The sequence below is a fragment of the Somniosus microcephalus genome, chromosome 2, assembly GCF_052327205.1.
Source record: "Somniosus microcephalus isolate GS21.2 chromosome 2, FLI_Smic_1.0, whole genome shotgun sequence".
NCBI classification, from domain to species: Eukaryota; Metazoa; Chordata; class Chondrichthyes; order Squaliformes; family Somniosidae; genus Somniosus; species Somniosus microcephalus.
Genome location: NC_140988.1, coordinates 337,323,008 through 337,339,848, shown reverse-complemented (window position 1 = coordinate 337,339,848; position 16,841 = coordinate 337,323,008). Strand labels below are relative to the sequence as shown.

At 48.1% G+C, this 16,841-nt stretch overlaps 1 protein-coding gene across 4 annotated transcripts in view; it reads right to left on the bottom strand.

The window, feature by feature from the left end:
• The window catches only part of pstpip2 (proline-serine-threonine phosphatase interacting protein 2), a 200,708-nt gene that overhangs the window by 45,723 nt on the left and 138,144 nt on the right, over positions 1-16,841 (bottom strand). For all 4 annotated transcript variants that reach the window (XM_085975407.1, XM_085975408.1, XM_085975406.1 and 1 more), the window contains exon 9: positions 7,584-7,663. In XM_085975407.1, the coding sequence (XP_085831533.1) occupies positions 7,584-7,663 (80 nt within the window). The remainder of the gene's footprint in view (positions 1-7,583; positions 7,664-16,841) is intronic.

Sequence of the window (16,841 nt, the reverse complement as noted above, 5' to 3'; positions counted from 1 at the left end):
TGCGCCACTCTGGTCATGTCGTGCGCACGACTTACGCTGAACGAAAAAACTTTCAGTTTTTAGAGGGTTTCGGTTTTCGGAAGTTCGGATAAAGGATAGTCTACCTGTATATTCAAGAAGGAGTTGCATTTATTTCTTAAGGCTAAAGGGATCAAGGGATATGGGGAGAAGGCAGGAACAGGGTACTGAATTTGGATGATCAGCCATGATCTCATTGAATGGCGGAGCAGGCTCGAGGGGCCGAATGGCCTACTCCTGCTCCTATCTTCTATGTTTCTATGGATCTATTGATAGTTATAGCCAGGTAAACTCACTGTGATTTCACAGCACCTTTTAATGATTTCCCTCCTGCCTCTGCAAGTACCGGGATACAGTTCCTCAAGAACCGGGATATGGTTCCCCAAGAATCAGGATACGGTTGCCCCGAATTCCGGGATAAGGTTCCCCGAGTACCGGGATACGGTTCCCCAAGAATCAGGATACAGTTGCCCCGAATTCCGGGTTAAGGTTCCCCAAGTACTGGGATACGGTTCCCCAAGTACCGGGATACGGTTCCCCCGAGCACCGGGATACGGTTTTAAAGTACCGGGATATGGTTCCGCGTGTACCGGGATATGGTTCCTCTGAGTACCGGGATACGATTCCCCGAGTACCAGGACACGATTCCCCGGGTACCGGGATATGGTTCCCCAAGAATCAGGATAGGGTTCCCCCAAATTCCGGGATATGGTTCCCCTAGTACCGGGATACGGTTCCGCGTGTTCCAGGATACAATTCCCCTGAGTACCAGGATACGGTTCCTCGAGTACCGGGATACGATTCCCCCGAGTACTGGGAGCCTCTGGTATCTCGTTTAAATGCTAAATCTTTTCTGGTTTTGTCTTTTTTGTCCCCTTTATCTGATGTATTAATACACATGCCCGTCTTATTTTTCAGTTGTTAGGATGGGTTGGCGAGTGAATCTGTTCCCTTCACAGATCCTGACTCACCCGCTGTTTGTTTCCAGCATTTTCTGTTTTTATTTCCAATTTCCAGCACCCGCAGTATTTTGCTTTTGTACAGGTTATTTAGAGTGCGTATCCTTCATCAGAACTGATGCGCTGATGTTCTGATCAAGGGTACATCATACCTATCTTTTGTTTACACAGGTGCTGATGGACCCACTGTGTATTTCCAGCATTTTCTGTTTTTAACGTCAGGTTTCCATCATCTGCTGTTTTACCTTTGTGTTCTGGTACTTTACAAATAGCCCCAGTTCCACCAAGAGCCTCCGGGTGTCAGTGGAGCTTCTAACAGCCAGCGGTCCTCAGCACCATCACCATGGCTTCTGGTGTTGCTACAACCCTGATCTACAGCCACTACTGTATTCATAATAAACAACAAGAACTTACATTTGTATAGTTCCTTTAACATAATAAAACATTCCAACATGTAAAAAGATCTTGGTAAGAGTACTGTGTTCAGTTGTGGGCTCCACACTATAGGAAGAATGTTTGAGACAATAGGGCAGATTCACTAGGATGCTGCCTGGTATGAGGAACTACCAAAACAAGGACAGATTTGAAAAACTGGGGCTTTTTTTCCATTGGAACGACGCAGATTACAAGGCGAAATGATAGGAGTGCTGCACTGTCGGAGGTGCCGTCTTTCAGATGAGACGTTAAACCGAGGCCCTGTCTGCCCTCTCAAGTGGATGTAAAAGATCCCATGGCACTATTTTTAAGAAGAGCAGGGGTGTTCTCCCCAGTGCTCTGGCCAATATTTATCCCTCAACCAACATCACTGAAAAACAGATTGTCTGGTCATTTATCTCATTTGTAGGACATTGCTGTGCGCAAATTGACTGCCCCAGGGGGCGCTAACATGGCGCAAAGCCCCTAGAGCCTGGGCGCAGCGCTGCTACCGCCTCCCGTGAAATTCAGCTGGAGGTTAGCGCTGGTGGTAGCTGTTAGAGCCGTGTGTTAATGGAGACACGGAATGCAGGAGTTGATTTAACAAGTGTTTACTGAACAAAGTCTGGAGGTGAACTAACAACACAAGACGCTACACAGGCTTATATACCCGAGTGGTCACTACTGGTACTACAGTATACAGGGGCTTCAAAAACATGTTCCTCTTAAAGGTACATACACTACAATTCCTCCCCTTTTAGATAAATAGTACATAACATTTTAAGTAATCATTCAATAACATTTTTACAAGAACAAGAATATACACATTTGCTGAAGTTAATCAATTACAAATTCAGTCTCTCTGGAGGTTTCCTGACTCGGTCCGGATAACGCCTCGGTGGTGTAGTAGGTTCTTTTGGCAAGGTCGATTCATCTTCAATGCCAGTGTCGGGTTCATCTGGTTCCAGTATCACCGGATCGGAGGTAGATACTATGGGTATCTCTGCTTCATCACTAGGCGTATAGAGTTGTGGTGTAGGTTGTCCTTTTTCGGATGACTCTATGATCTGGTCAGCATGGCGCCTTATTATGCTTTCTCCAATGTCCACGGTATACATCAGCGGTCCTAGTCGTGTGCAAATAGTTCCAGGCTGCCATTTCTCGGTACGGTAGTCCCGGGCCAAAACTTGTTGACCTATCTGGAAGGTTCTAGTTGGCCTTTCATTCATGCTTTGAAATTGCCGGTTCTCTACGTCCCTTCTGACGTTTGGCTTGACCAAATCCAGCCGGCATCTTAGTCTTCTATTGAAAAACATCATGGCGGGGGTTTGGTTTGTAACCACATGTGTTGCATTCCTGTACGCAAACAAGAAGTTATCTACCTTATGTTGTAGATTTATGTCTTCATTACCCATGGCCTTTATGGCCTTCTTGAAGGTCTGGACAAACCTTTCAGCCAATCCATTGGTGGCGGGATGGTATGGGGCGGATGTGTAGTGCTTAACCCCATTGTTTTTCTAAGAACTTCCTGAATTCTTCGCATACAAATTGTGGTCCATTATCAGAACAGATCTGTTCAGGCAGCCCATTCCTGGCGAATATGGTCCTTAATACTGTGATGGTTTTTTCCTTGGTGGTGGAGGACATCTTTATTACCTCCGGCCACTTGGAGTGTGCATCCACCGCGATTAAGAACATTGAGTCCATAAATGGACCAGCAAAGTCGATATGTACCCTTTGCCATGGAGATGAGGGCCACTCCCATGGATGTAGAGGGGCTTGTGGTGGGGCGTTTTGGACCTTCTGGCATCCTAGACAGCTCTTGGTCATTTCTTCGATGTCTCCATCGATACCTGGCCACCACACAAACGCTCTGGCTAAGTTCTTCATTTTCACTCCACCCAGATGCCCCTCGTGAAGCTCCTTTAGCACTTTATCCTGGAGTTTGGGTGCAATCACCACTCTGGATCCACACATCAAGGTTCCTCGGCACACTGACAGCTGTTCTCTTCTTTGCGAGAATGCTGGCAACAGTGGTTCGCCATGTGCTGGCCATCCCTTCACCGTTAAATCGTAGACTTGTGAGAGAGTCGGGTCATTTCGCGTTTCCTTTTCAATGGTAGAATTTGTCACCGGTAGACATTCCACTATGATCGAGTGGAACATCTCCACTGGGTCCACTGTAGGTGCCTCTTCCACCGTTGGCAACGGTAGGCACGATAACCCGTCAGCATTCCCATGCTGTTTTGTTCCTTTGTACTCTATGTCATATTGGTGTGCCCCTAGGAAAAGGGACCACCTCTGTAGCCTTTGCGCTGTCATAATGAGAACGCCCTTTTTAGGGTTGAATATGGAGACGAGGGGTTGATGGTCAGTCAACAAGGTAAATTTTTGTCCGTGTAGGTAATGGTTGAATTTCTTCACCCCCCACACCAGGCTGAGTGCCTCCCTGTCGATCTGGGCATAGTTACGCTCAGCTGAGTTCAATGAGCGTGACGCAAAAGCTATCGGCCGCTCCGAGCCATCAGGGAATCTATGCGATAATACCGCTCCCACGCCGTAAGGGGATGCATCGCACGCCAGTCTGATTGGCAGTGATGGGTTGTAATGAGCCAACACTTCCCTGGGCGTGATCAAGTCTTTGCATTTATGGAAGGCACGTTTACAGTCTTTGCTCCATTTCCAAACTACTCCCGTTTGTAGCAGTGCGTTAAGCGGGTGCAGAACCGTCGACAAGTTTGGTAAAAATTTATGATAGTAATTTACTAATCCCAGGAATGACCTTAATTGTGAGACATTTTCAGGCGCTGGGGCCTTTACGACCGCTTCAATTTTTTCAGGTGACTTATGCAACCCTTCTTCGTTAATGACATGGCCACAATATGATATTTGTTTCTGGAAAAATTCGCACTTGGGGCGATTTGCTCGTAGGCCCCGTTCTCTCAGCCTCGTGAGCACCTGCTCCAAGTTGGCAAGGTGCTCGTTGTCGTTTTCTCCTGTTACAAAGATGTCGTCTAGGTAGCATTGAGTCCCCGGAATCCCTTGCAGGACTTGCTCCATAGCTGTTTGCCAGATAGCCGGAGCTGATGCCACTCCAAAAACCAGTCGATTGTACTGGTACAGGCCTTTGTGTGTGTTTATCGTGAGATACTTTTTAGAGGCCTCCTCAACCTCCATCTGTAGATATGCCTGTGCTAAGTCAATTTTGGTGAAACGTTTCCCTCCGGATAGTGAGGCGAAAATATCTTCTATCCTCGGAAGAGGATACTGTACCGTGTGAAGAACCGGGTTTACAGTCACCTTGAAGTCCTCACAGATGCGAACTTTTCTCTGTTCTTCAGATTTATCATTATTCAACGTTTTCTTCATGACCGGGACGATGGGTGTTGCCCACTCGCTCCAATCTACCTTGGATAACACGCCTGCTTTTTCCAAATTCTCCAGCTCTGCCTCGACGGCTGGACGAATTGCGTATGGCACCGGCCTTGCCTTAAAAAACTTGGGAATTGCCGCATCTTCTACTTTTATTGAGGCGGTGGCGCCTTTCAGGGTTCCTAGTTCCTGTTGAAACACTTCTTTGGCGTTAGCCAAGATTTCTTTTAATCGTCCATGTATGACGTCATCATTGTTTTTTTTCTTACTGGTCACCGTCAGTGCCTGAATGGAGTGCCAGTCTAAATGTATCTTTCTGATCCATTCACGTCTCAACAACGGTGGACCACCATCTTGCAGAACGTATAAATACAACTTCTGTATTTCCTTGCCGTTGTATACAACAGGCACCCTTATTTTCCCTCTGGGGTATACTTTCTGCCCCGTATATGTCTTCAAGATAATGGATGTGTCTTTCAAAGGTATATGCGGAAATAGCCGCTCGTAATCCCGTCGACTCATGACAGTCAGAGCTGATCCTGTATCTAGCTCCATTTTGACTGGGGACCCCGCTATCGTGAGGGTAACCCAAATGGTCTGGTAATCTTCTTTGGCAATTACATTATGTAATTTGAGACAGCTTAGTCTCTTGTTTCCGGAGTCGCCAATGCTCTTCTGGTCTTCGGAGCTACTGTCCGTCATCATTTGTACCTTTCTGTACTTTTCCTTATTGACCTTTTTACTGTCAGCAGATTTCTTTCCAGATCTACATACACGTGCAATGTGTCGCATCTTTCCGCATTGCCTGCATGCTTTGTCCTTGAACCAGCAGTCCTTCTGGTCATGGGTGGATCTGCCGCAGCGATAACATCTCTCGAAACCCCGTGTCATTTCATGGGTGCTGAAGTCCTGTGGCTTTTGCTGTATCTCTGCAGCTCCTCTTGCTGCTGCTTCATATGATACAGCCACACTGAAAGCCTTGTCCAGTGTTAAATCTTTCTCAGAAAGTAGCCTTTTCTGTGTTCCTTCGCTAAGGAGACCGCAGACGAATTTGTCTCGTAGAGAATCTGCCAGTCCTGCCCCGAATTGGCAGTGCTTTGACAGCTTTCGTAATTCGGTGAGGTAATCAGCGTTACTTTCATTCTTGTGCTGATTCCTCCTGAAGAATTTAAATCGTTCCGCTATCAGCAGCGGTGTTGGGTTTAAGTGCTCCTGTAAGGTATCAACAATCTCTTTAAAATTCTTGTCCATCGGTTTGGCTGGAGTGATCAAGTTTCGTAACAGCCCGTATGTCCTTGCGCCCATCAGATTTAGAAGTACCGATGCCTTTTTATCATCCGCTACTTCATTCGCCTTGCAATATACCTCCACTCTTTCCACATATGTGGTCCAATCTTCTATATCACTATCGAAAGCAGTAATATTGCCAGTCTTTGGCATCTTGAAAATCTAAAATGGCGCTTCCCGCGTTCTTCTTTCTTCCCTGCCGAGTTAAGATGGCGCCTCCCGCGCTTTCCCGCCGCTGCCGCTGCTGCCAACGCTGTTCTCCGCGGTTCCCGTTGCGACCTGCAGCTTTTCGCGGTATTTCTATATTTTTTTTATATATCGCTTCAATAGTTTCTCCGTTACTTGGAGAACCATTCCCGTCGTGCAGCGGACCCTCTGGGACTTGCCCCTCCCTCTGCTCGGTCCGAACGCCGACCTGCTTTGCAGCACCGGCCGCGCCCTGAGTGCTCCACCCTCTCTCTCTCTTTGCTTCTGCTTCCCGACTCGCTGCCCGGCCCCGTTGCAGAGCCACCCGATCGAGCTCTAGCCCGCCGCAGCCCAGGAAGGATCAGTGCACTACCTGCCACCAGCCCATTTAGCTGGGGAAACCACAGACTGGAGACCAAGCCTGGCCCTCGTTTTCAAGTTTCTTCGAGTTATTTTTTTTTCTTGCTTCTGGCTTCGACCTTCGTCTGAGGAATCGATCCCCTTGAGGTGCTGCTGAATTGCAGGTAAGTTCGTTTCTAACTCGTCGCCACTGTTAGACCCGTGTGTTAATGGAGACACGGAATGCAGGAGTTGATTTAACAAGTGTTTACTGAACAAAGTCTGGAGGTGAACTAACAACACAAGACGCTACACAGGCTTATATACCCGAGTGGTCACTACTGGTACTACAGTATACAGGGGCTTCAAAAACATGTTCCTCTTAAAGGTACATACACTACAGTAGCCAGTAGCGCATCCGGCGATGATGTCATTGCCGTGTGCAGCGCCCCGGCCGCAAACTTAGGTTGCGCCCCCTGACCTACCAGAGGGGGAGAGAGAGAGAGAGAGAGCGAGAGGGGGAGAGAGGGAGAGAACGAGAGAGAGAGGGGGAGAGAGAGAAGAGGGGAGGGAGAGAGGGAGGAATATGGTTGATTGATTCAGTAGCACGAGGCAAATACACACTTTCTCACTGCTGGCTGCTTCCCAAAGAGGCTGTTTTATTTTCAAGTACAATGTATGAGGAAGAGGCTTTCCCGTAATTCAATGTTTTAAAAATAGAAGTACATCAGGTCATTAAATACAGCTCAGTGTACCTTCAGAAGGAGTGGCACACAACGCCTTTAAAAAGCAGAAATTCAGCTTCCTGGGTGAAATAAAGAAATGCAAAATAAACCTTTCACCTTGCTATACATTATAATCAACAACAGCACTCACTGAAGTTCGACAGCGATCCAAACCTACTTCACAAAGGGTTGGCATGTCAATTGAATCTCTCTGATGGATCCACTGCCCTGCACGTCATTGAGACGTATCCAACATTATCTTGTTCTGTGCCTCCAAACCTACCTCACAGGTCTTGATGTGCTCCATTTGCCACTCTTCCTGGAACTTCTCCAGAGTGGAAACATTCTGCTGGTACAATCGATCTGTGAGGGCAGAAAACAAGATTCAAAATCTCAGTCAGGGTGAAGCATAGAGGAGATTAAACCTACAAGCCAGGCCACTGGGCACTGCAGTGGGTTAGACACTGGCCTTTTATGTCTGGGAAATGGATTAAAATTCATGTCTACTGTATGAAGCAGCATTCTGTTCAATCAATGAGAGTCCTTGAACAGATGGACACTAATGCAAATCCGGCTGCATCCCGGGGTGTAAAAAAAAAAATCTTGCTTAGATTCTGTGCGCCTATTGAAAGATACTTGGGACTCAGTCAGTCAACCAACGATTCAGAGCAGCTTCGAGAAAGCTGTTTTTTTTTTAAATGGTGGGGAGAAAAAGGCTGACAAAATTGTGGCAGAAACTGAGTCTTAACAGCACCAGTCAGGGCATCGGAGGAAGAATTCTCTCAGCTGTGTCACCTTGGCGACCACGACGCTCCTCATCAAACTGATGACATAGGAGAGGTGGTCGGCGCATTGCAAGTCCATAATGAAGAGAAGGAAGAGCAGGGCCTGGGTGAAAACAGTGAAGAGATGACGGTAAAGCCAAGCAATATTCGCTCTGCGGTTCTGACATTGCGACATGCTACAGAGCAGCATCCCGCTATAAAACCAGACTGGGGCGCGCTAAGAAAGGTGGACAGAGATTGCCACCCATACTGCCAGAGAAAGGCAGTACAGGCTCGCATTCCAGAGCCCCTTGGTGGAGGCATGTAGGATTGCTGTGTTGTAAAGTTTCATACAATTATATCCGATGAAATGTATCGTGTTTTTAAAGCTTTTTTAAAAAAGCGTGTTTTACTTTTTAGCAGGTGTGCTTTAAATAAAGCTACTTACACTGGATACACTCTGGTTCAGTTTGTTCACTCGTGATTTGGTAGCACTCTGAATATGAAAGTGATGTTTGTCCGGCGCTACCTCTTTTAAACTTTTAATTGCATTAACATCACTGTTTATGTCTGCGCACTAGTTAGGAATTCAGCTCATGAACTGAATGATAGATAAGGTATGTGTCTGGTTATTATTTTCTCCTTACATGGAACTGTTTTGAACTCCTTCGGAAAAATCATGTAATGGGTAGGCATGGCAGTGAACACACACAGCTGGGACCTGAGAGTATAAAAAGAGACACTTGAAGCAGTTCTGATGAGTAAACCCCTGGGAACATGCAAGATAGAATGGGTCCAGGCTGGCTAACCTGCTGGGGTCTCACAGATCATACATTTATGATCTGTTTATGTCTATTTAATGAAGCTTGCAGCGAGACTTATTGTGATGGAGCGTCTCATTGAAGAGTCGCATGAACTGAGAGACCTGGGGGTATCTGTGCACAAAGCTGGGTGGGCGTGTGTATGCTGTGAGGAGGATGCCGAGAAACTCCAGTATGATTTGGACAGGTTGGGTGATTGGGCAGAAGCATGGCAGATGCAATATAACGTGGATAAATGCGAGGTTATCCACTTGGGTGTCAAAAACAGGAAGGCAGATTATTATCTGAATGGCAATAGATTGGGAGAAGGGGAAGTGCAACGAGACCTGGGCGTCCTTGTGCACCAGTCGCTGAAAGTAAGCATGCAGGTGCAGCAGGCGGTTAAGAAGGCAAATGGTATGTTGGCCTTTGTAGCGAGAGGGTTTGAGTACAGGAACAAGGATGTCTTGCTGCAGTTGTATAGGGCCTTGGTGAGACCACACCTTGAGTATTGTGTGCAGTTTTGGTCGCCTTATCTGAGGAAGGATGTTCTTGCCATGGAAGGAGTGCAGCGAAGATTCACCAGGCTGATACCTGGGATGGCAGGAATGATATATGAGGAGAGATTGGGTCGATTGGGCTTGTACTCGCTGGAGTTTAGAAGAATGAGAGGGGATCTCATCGAAACTTATAAAATTCTAACAGGACTAGACAGACTAGATGCTGGAAGGATGTTCCCGATGGTCGGGGAGTCCAGAACCAGGGGTCACAGTCTAAGGATAAGGGGTAAGCCATTTAGGACAGAGATGAGGAGGAATTTCTTCACCCAGAGAGTGGTGAACCTGTGGAATTCTCTGCTAAAGAAGGCAGTAGAGGCCAATTCATTGAATATATTCAAGAAGGAGTTGGATATATTTCTTAAGGCTAAAGGGATCAAGGGATATGGGGAGAAGGCAGGAACAGGGTACTGAATTTGGATGATCAGCCATGATCTCATTGAATGGTGGCGCAGGCTCGAGGGGCCGAATGGCCTACTCCTGCTCCTATCTTCTATAAATCGTTGAAGGTGACAGGGCAGGTTGAGAAAGCGGTTAAAAAAGCAGACGGGATCCTGGGCTTCATAAATAGAGGCATAGAGTACAAAAGCAAGGAAGTGACCATCATTTTTCAATCCTCTCTGGCTACAGGTGTGGTGCCGGAGGACTGCTAACATGGTACCGTTGTTTAAAAAGGGAGAAAGGGATAGACCGAGTAATTACAGGCCAGTCAGCCTAACCTCAGTGGTGGGAAAATTATTGGAAAAAATTCTGAGGGACAGGATAAATCTTCATTTAGAAAGACACGGATTAATCAGGAACAGTCAGCATGGATTTGTTAAGGGAAGGTCGTGTCTGACTAACTTGATTGAATTTTTTGAGGCGGTAACAAGGAGTGTCGATGAGGGTAGTGCGCTTGATGTGGTCTGTATGGATTTTAGCAAGACTTTTGATAAGGTCCCGCATGGCAGCCTGGTCACGAAAGTAAAAGCCCATGGGATCCAACGCAAAGTGGCAAGTTGGATCTGAAATTGGCTCAGAGGCAGGAAACAAAGGGTAACGGTCGAAGGGTGTTTTTGTGACTGGAAGGCTGTTTCCAGTGGGGTTCCGCAGGGCTCGGTACTGGTTCCTTTGCTTTTTGTGGTACATATCAATGATTTGGACTTGAATGTAGGGAGTATGATTAAGAAGTTTGCAGATGATACAAAAATTGGCCGTGTGGTTGATAATGAAGAAGAAAGCTGTAGACTGCAGGAAGGTATCAATGGACTGGTCAGGTGGGCAGAACAGTGGCAAATGGAATTCAATCTGGAGAAGTGTGAGGTAATGCATTTGGGGAGGGCCAACAAGGCAAGGGAATACACTATAAATGGTAGGATACAGAGAAGTGCAGGGGATCAGAGGGACCTTGGAATACATGTCCACAGATCCCTGAAGGTAGCAGGACAGGTAGATAAAGTGGTTAAGAAGGCAAACGGAATGCTTGCCTTTATTAGTCGAGGAATAGAATATAAGAGCAGGGAGGTTATGCTTGAACTGTATAAAACACTAGTTAGGCCGCAGCTAGAATACTGCGTGCAGTTCTGGTCACCACATTACAGGAAGGGTGTGATTGCACTAGAGAGGTTGCAAAGGAGATTTATGAGGATGTTGCCTGGGCTGGGGAATTTTAGCTATGAGGAAAGATTGGATAGGCTGGGGTTGTTTTCTTTGGAACAGAGGAGGCTGAGGGGAGATTTAATTGAGGCATATGAAATTATGAGGGGCCTAGAGTGGATAGGAAGGACCTATTTCCCTTAGCAGAAGGGTCAATAACCAGGGGGCATAGATTTAAAGTAATTGGTAGGAGGTTTAGAGGGGATTTGAGGAGAATGTTTTTCACCCAGAGGGTGGTGGGGGTCTGGAACTCACTGCCTGAAAGGGTGGTAGAGGCAGAAACCCTCGCCACATTTAAAAAGTACTTGGATATGCACTTGAAGAGCCGTAACCTACAAGGATACGGACCAAGTGCTGGAAAGTGGGATTAGGGCGGATAGCTCTTTGTCAGCCAGCACGGACAAGATGGGCCGAATGGCCTCCTTCTGTGCTGTAAATTTCTATGATTCTATGATGAACCTGTATAAAACACTGGTTCGGCCTCAACTGGGGTATTGTGAACGTGAAGGCCTTAGAGAGGGTGCAGCTAATCTTAGTGCCCCCTCCGGGCTGACCCTCCGACACTGGTTGGGAAGCTCACCCTTTTACTGTATCCCCACCCTGAAAAATCGGCACGGGGTCAAGGGCGCATCCTTGTGGTGGGCAGAGGTCCCAGCCCAGCAAAGAGGCACCAGGGTTCTGCAAATCCAGGCTATTATCTCTTAGCCTCATATTCTGCTTTACTTTAAAGTAATCCAGAAATTCGGGTCTCCATGGGTGAGTACGCACGGGGTACTCACCCGTAAGCCCAATGGAAGTGCCGGTTTCCTGCATGCACGGGAAACCGGCACTTCCGTTCCCCTGAATGAAGGGGTTCAGAGTTCGAACGCGTGCGCAGGAGAGGCTGCGCGTGCGCATCGAACTTAATTTTTTTTTTTTTGCAGGTTTTCCCGGGAGGGTAAGTCTCCAGAAGTTAGACATGTAAAAAGCAGTCGTAAGTGCATGTCCACAGATCCCTGAAGGCCTGCTTTTTACAAGGTAAGTGGTGAATTAATTAAAATTAAAACATTTTTTCCACAGGTTTATTATTTTTAAATACTTTAAAGCAAGGTAAGTTTATTTTTAGCCCCGTTAAAAAATAATTTTTTTTTTCAAAAATTTAAATTATTGTTTAAAATAGTTATTTCATGTAATTTATAGTTTATTTAAAAAATGTGATGTTTAAAAAAAATTTATTTGAAGATTTAGTGATGTTTTGGGACCCGTAGTGTTTATAAGTTTTGACACTTATGAATGAAGCATTCCCTGCTCCGATTGGCTCCCCATGGCCCACGTGATCCCAGGGGACGCATCGAACTAACTGCGCCCCTGGGATACGCAAGCACTGCGCGCCGGCAGTTGGAGCAGGCCCAGGATCAGAATCCCACGGGGGCCCACAGCTCAACGGCCGGCGCGCAAGGTAAGTGCAGGTCGGGGGCTTGCACCCGCGGGAAGCCCCCGACCCGAATTTCTGGGCCATGATTCTGAATTTACCTCATCTAATATTTTATAAACTTCAACAAAGTCCACCCCTTAATTATCTACTCTCCAGGCTAAAGAGATTGTGGGCCATAATTTGCTGTGGCAGGGCAACAAACACCACCCGCCGTTAGTTAGACTTCAGCAGTTCATCACGATGATATTTTGCCCACTAAGTTTCTGAAAGTGCAAGCTGATAACGTCGCAGTGAGGGAAACAGGACATGTGGGACCTGAGTGAACAGGTCAAGCAACCTTGTATCTCCTTAACCAATCAGATTGAAGGATTGAGAATTAAACAGCGCAAGGACTGAGAAGGAAATGTAAATTAGAGTGGGTGAATTCAATACCAAATCAGGAACAGAAAGAGAAATAAAGAGAGGAAAATAAGGATTGGATTAAGAGAGAAAAAGAAAAACTGAAAAGAAAAGTTTAAAAAATAATGGCCTAGAAATTGGGTATAGCCCCGCTTGGGGCGTTAGAATTGGCGGAGCGCAAATTTTATAGCCAGACGCAACTTATCGACACCTCGTGCGATATTGGGTTGCAGCGCCCCAAAGGTGATTGAGGCGCGAGTTCAGGCGTTACACGGGACACCTAAGGCGCTAACATGCCGGCGCAACCCAATATCGGGGCGTCCAGCCGCAGCGCAGGTGCTCTCAATTACCCATGACCACGAGACCTCCAGGCGCCGGCCAGCTCTTAAAGGGGTGGGTCAGGCAGCTCCAGCATCCACAGTCTGCGCCTTGTAGGCCTGAAAATCGGAGCAGGCCCTTCTCTGGCGCAAAAAACTTGGAGCATATGGAGAGGGTGAGGCAGAGAGCAGAGCGCTTCACCAATGAGTCTCGAGGAATTGGTGGCCGCAGTGGAGCGCCGGTGAGATGTCGTCTACCCCGACAATGGCAGGAGGCCTAATCATAAGGACTACCGACGAGCTTGGAGGGATGTTTCTCAGAGGGGCAACTCCAGCAGCATGGCGACCAGGAGCCCTGTGCAGTGCAGGAAGAAATTCAACGACCTCACTCGGGTCGTGAGGGTGAGTGGAGTTAATGTAAACTTATGCATCCCTCCATTAGCACCTGACTTTATGGCTACAGGGTGCGCTATGCCCCACTGGCCATCTGTCAGCAAGCACCCATGGCCCTTTCCGGTCACACACATGCACATTTGACTCAGGGCATCATGTAAGGGCTGTTCCACCATGGGGGGCATGAGATCATAATTCAGGGCATCATGTAACATCACTTCCCGTCCTTTGCCCTGCAGGCCAAGCTGGCGAGAAACCGCAAGGAGCAGCTTCGCACCGGAGGAGGCCGTCCTCAACTGGAGCCTCTGACGGATCTCGAGGAGTCCACCAGACTGTGGGAGGACGCCTGAGTGGTCCTGTCACCACTGCAGCTGCCGACCCCATTGTCCACAGCGATGGTAAGGTTCTCTACTATTACAGCTGTCACCTTCCAGTTGTTTCCCCCCCAGCATGCTTTCTCAATGTGGAGCCATGTCATAGCATTGCCGCACTGTTGCATCCCTTGCTGCCAAACTGTCCTTTTGCTAAAGCCACTCTTCAACCTCCCTGCTTTCAGATGCTGCATCACCAGCTCGGGAGCCGGCCCCTCAAGCTGCCAGTGCCAGTGCCTCCGGAGGCGACGACCAGGAGGAAGCCGGACCATCCGTGCCAGCCTCAGGGGAGCCACCGCATCTGGAGACTGGGGATAGTAGTTCCCTTGAGGGGAGGGGCGGGGGCTCTGATGAGGAGCCAGTTGCAGGAACCAGCGGCCTGCAGCAACGCGCGGGGGGTAGGGACGCTCGGGGGCCGTCTCCCCGGAGGGCGAGGCAGGCCACCATGACTGCTGCACAGAGTGCAGAGGAGGTCCGTAGCCTTGCCGAGATGAGCGCCCAGGCCCGGCTCAGGCACACTGAGCTGATGGCTGCAGTGGGGAGGATGCCTGAGTCGATCGACACACTGGGAAAGAGTGTGCTGGACTTTGGGGCAGCAATGGAAAGGACTGTCCAGGGCTTCGGCCCAGCAATGGAAAGGTCTGTCCAGGGCTTGTCCGAGGCAGTGGAAAGGTCTGTCCAGGGCTTGTCCGAGGCAGTGGAAAGGTCTGTCCAGGCCTTGTCCGAAGCAGTGAAGTGAAAAGGACTGTCCATGGCTTTTCCCAAGCACTGGCACCTGCCACGCAGGTCCTCACTGCTGCCACGCAGTCACTTGCTGGCCTCGTCCACACGCAAATTGAGGCCACGCGAACACTCTCTGCTGCCACCCTAGCTGCATCAGGCAGGATCACCCCAGGCCCTTGCAGCACCACAGCAGGCCATGAATCTGTGGAGCAGTCGATTGTGGCGTATGATCCTGTGTGGCCCCGTCAGAGTGCCAGTGTTTCGGCCGACCACGGTGCAGGTGTCCTCTCTCTGCATGTGAGCAGTCCTGATGCCACCGCTGGCACGTCAGCAGAGCAGCTGCCACCACCTGCGTGGCAGACTGCTAGCAGGCATGCCCAGTTGGAGCAGCCTGCTTGCGGGACCTCCAAGCCCAGAGGTCATCCAGGCCGTCCCTCAGGGGCTTCAGCGCTTCCAGACACTCAGCAGGCGTCCCCCAGCCTTGACGCAGCCACTGGGGTCCAATTACGGAGGAGCTGCAGGGAGGGAAGGGGCCGACCTCGTAAGAGGAGTCGGTCTCCATCAAGGGGTCACCAGTAGAGGGAGGTGCTAAGTCGTCTCTTTTTCCGGATTTAAGGCCGTCCACACCTGCTGTGTTTGTTTGTTATGGTTTGGTTAGTTTCGCCGGGTTGCCAGACAGTTATCTGTTAGTTTGTTAGTTATGATTTCTGTTACCATTACGTTGTCATGCTGGAAGAACATAAGAAATAGGAGCAGGAGTAGGCCAATCGGCCCCTCGAGCCTGCTCCACCATTCAATAAGATCATGGCTGATCTGATCCTAACCTCAAATCTTCTATCACTCTGCATCCACCTGAACCCATGTGATCTCCCGGGAGAGGCGAAAAACCAGATAAAGACCCAATGGCCAATTTGGGAGAAAAAAATCTTGGAAATTCCTCTCCGACCCATCTAGGCGATCGAAATTCTTCCAGGAGATCACTCTGTCCCTATATTTTCTACAGGAAGCACTTGTTTGAAAATAAAGAAAACTTTTTATTTACAATCGAGCTGTACACTATTTACAATCATCGAGGCCTTCATAGGCTTACAGTGAACCGGACGGAATCACAGCCACCATTCCATCCGAGGGGCCTAGAACCGAGTCCTTATGAGCCTCTGACGAGTGGCCCTTCCAGTTTCTGGAGCCCTCCCATCTTCCTCCTCCTCCTTCTCCTCCTCCTCGCCCGCATGCTCCTCCTCCTCCTCCTCGTCCGCCTGCTCTGCCAAATTAGTAACAATACTGTGGAGGAGGAATTCCTGGAGTGTTTACGGGTTGGTTTCCTGGACCAATATGTCGAGGAACCAACCAGCGATCAGGCCATCGTAGACTGGGTATTATGTAACGAGAAAGGATTAATTAGCAATCTTGTTGTACGAGGCCCCTTGGGTCGGAGCGATTATAATATGATCGAATTCTTCATTAAGATGGAGAATGAAGTAGTTGACTCAGAGACAAGGGTCCTCAATTTAAATAAAGGAAACTACGATGGTCTGAGGAGCTAGTTGGGTAGGATTGATTGGGGAATGGCACTCAAAGGGTTGACAGTGGATAGGCAATGGAAAACATTCAAAGACCGAATGGATGAGCTACAGAATTTGTTCATCCCAGTTTGGCATAAAAATAAAACAAAAAAGGTGACTCAACCGTGGCTAACAAGGGAAATTAGGGATAGCATAAGATCCAAGGAGAGAACATATAAATTGGCTCGAAAAAGCAATAATCCTGAGGATTGGGAGCAGTTTAGGAGTCAACAAAGGAGGACAAAGGGATTAATTAAGAAAGGGAAAATAGAATATGAGAGTAAGCTAACAGGGAACATAAAAACTGACTGTAAAAGCTTTTATAGATATGTGAAGAGAAAAAGATTGGTGAAGTCAAGCGTAGGTCCATTACAGTCAGAATCAGGGGAATTTATCATGGGAAACAAGGAAATGGCTGACCAACTAAATACATACTTTGGTTCTGTCTTCACAAACGAGGACACAAATAACCTCCCAGAGATGTCGGGGAACATAGGGTCTGATGAAAGGGAGGAACTGAAAGAAATCAGTATTTGTAGGGAAATGGTGTTTGGGAAATTGATGGGACTGAAGGCCGATAAATCCCCAGGGCCTGATGGTCTACAT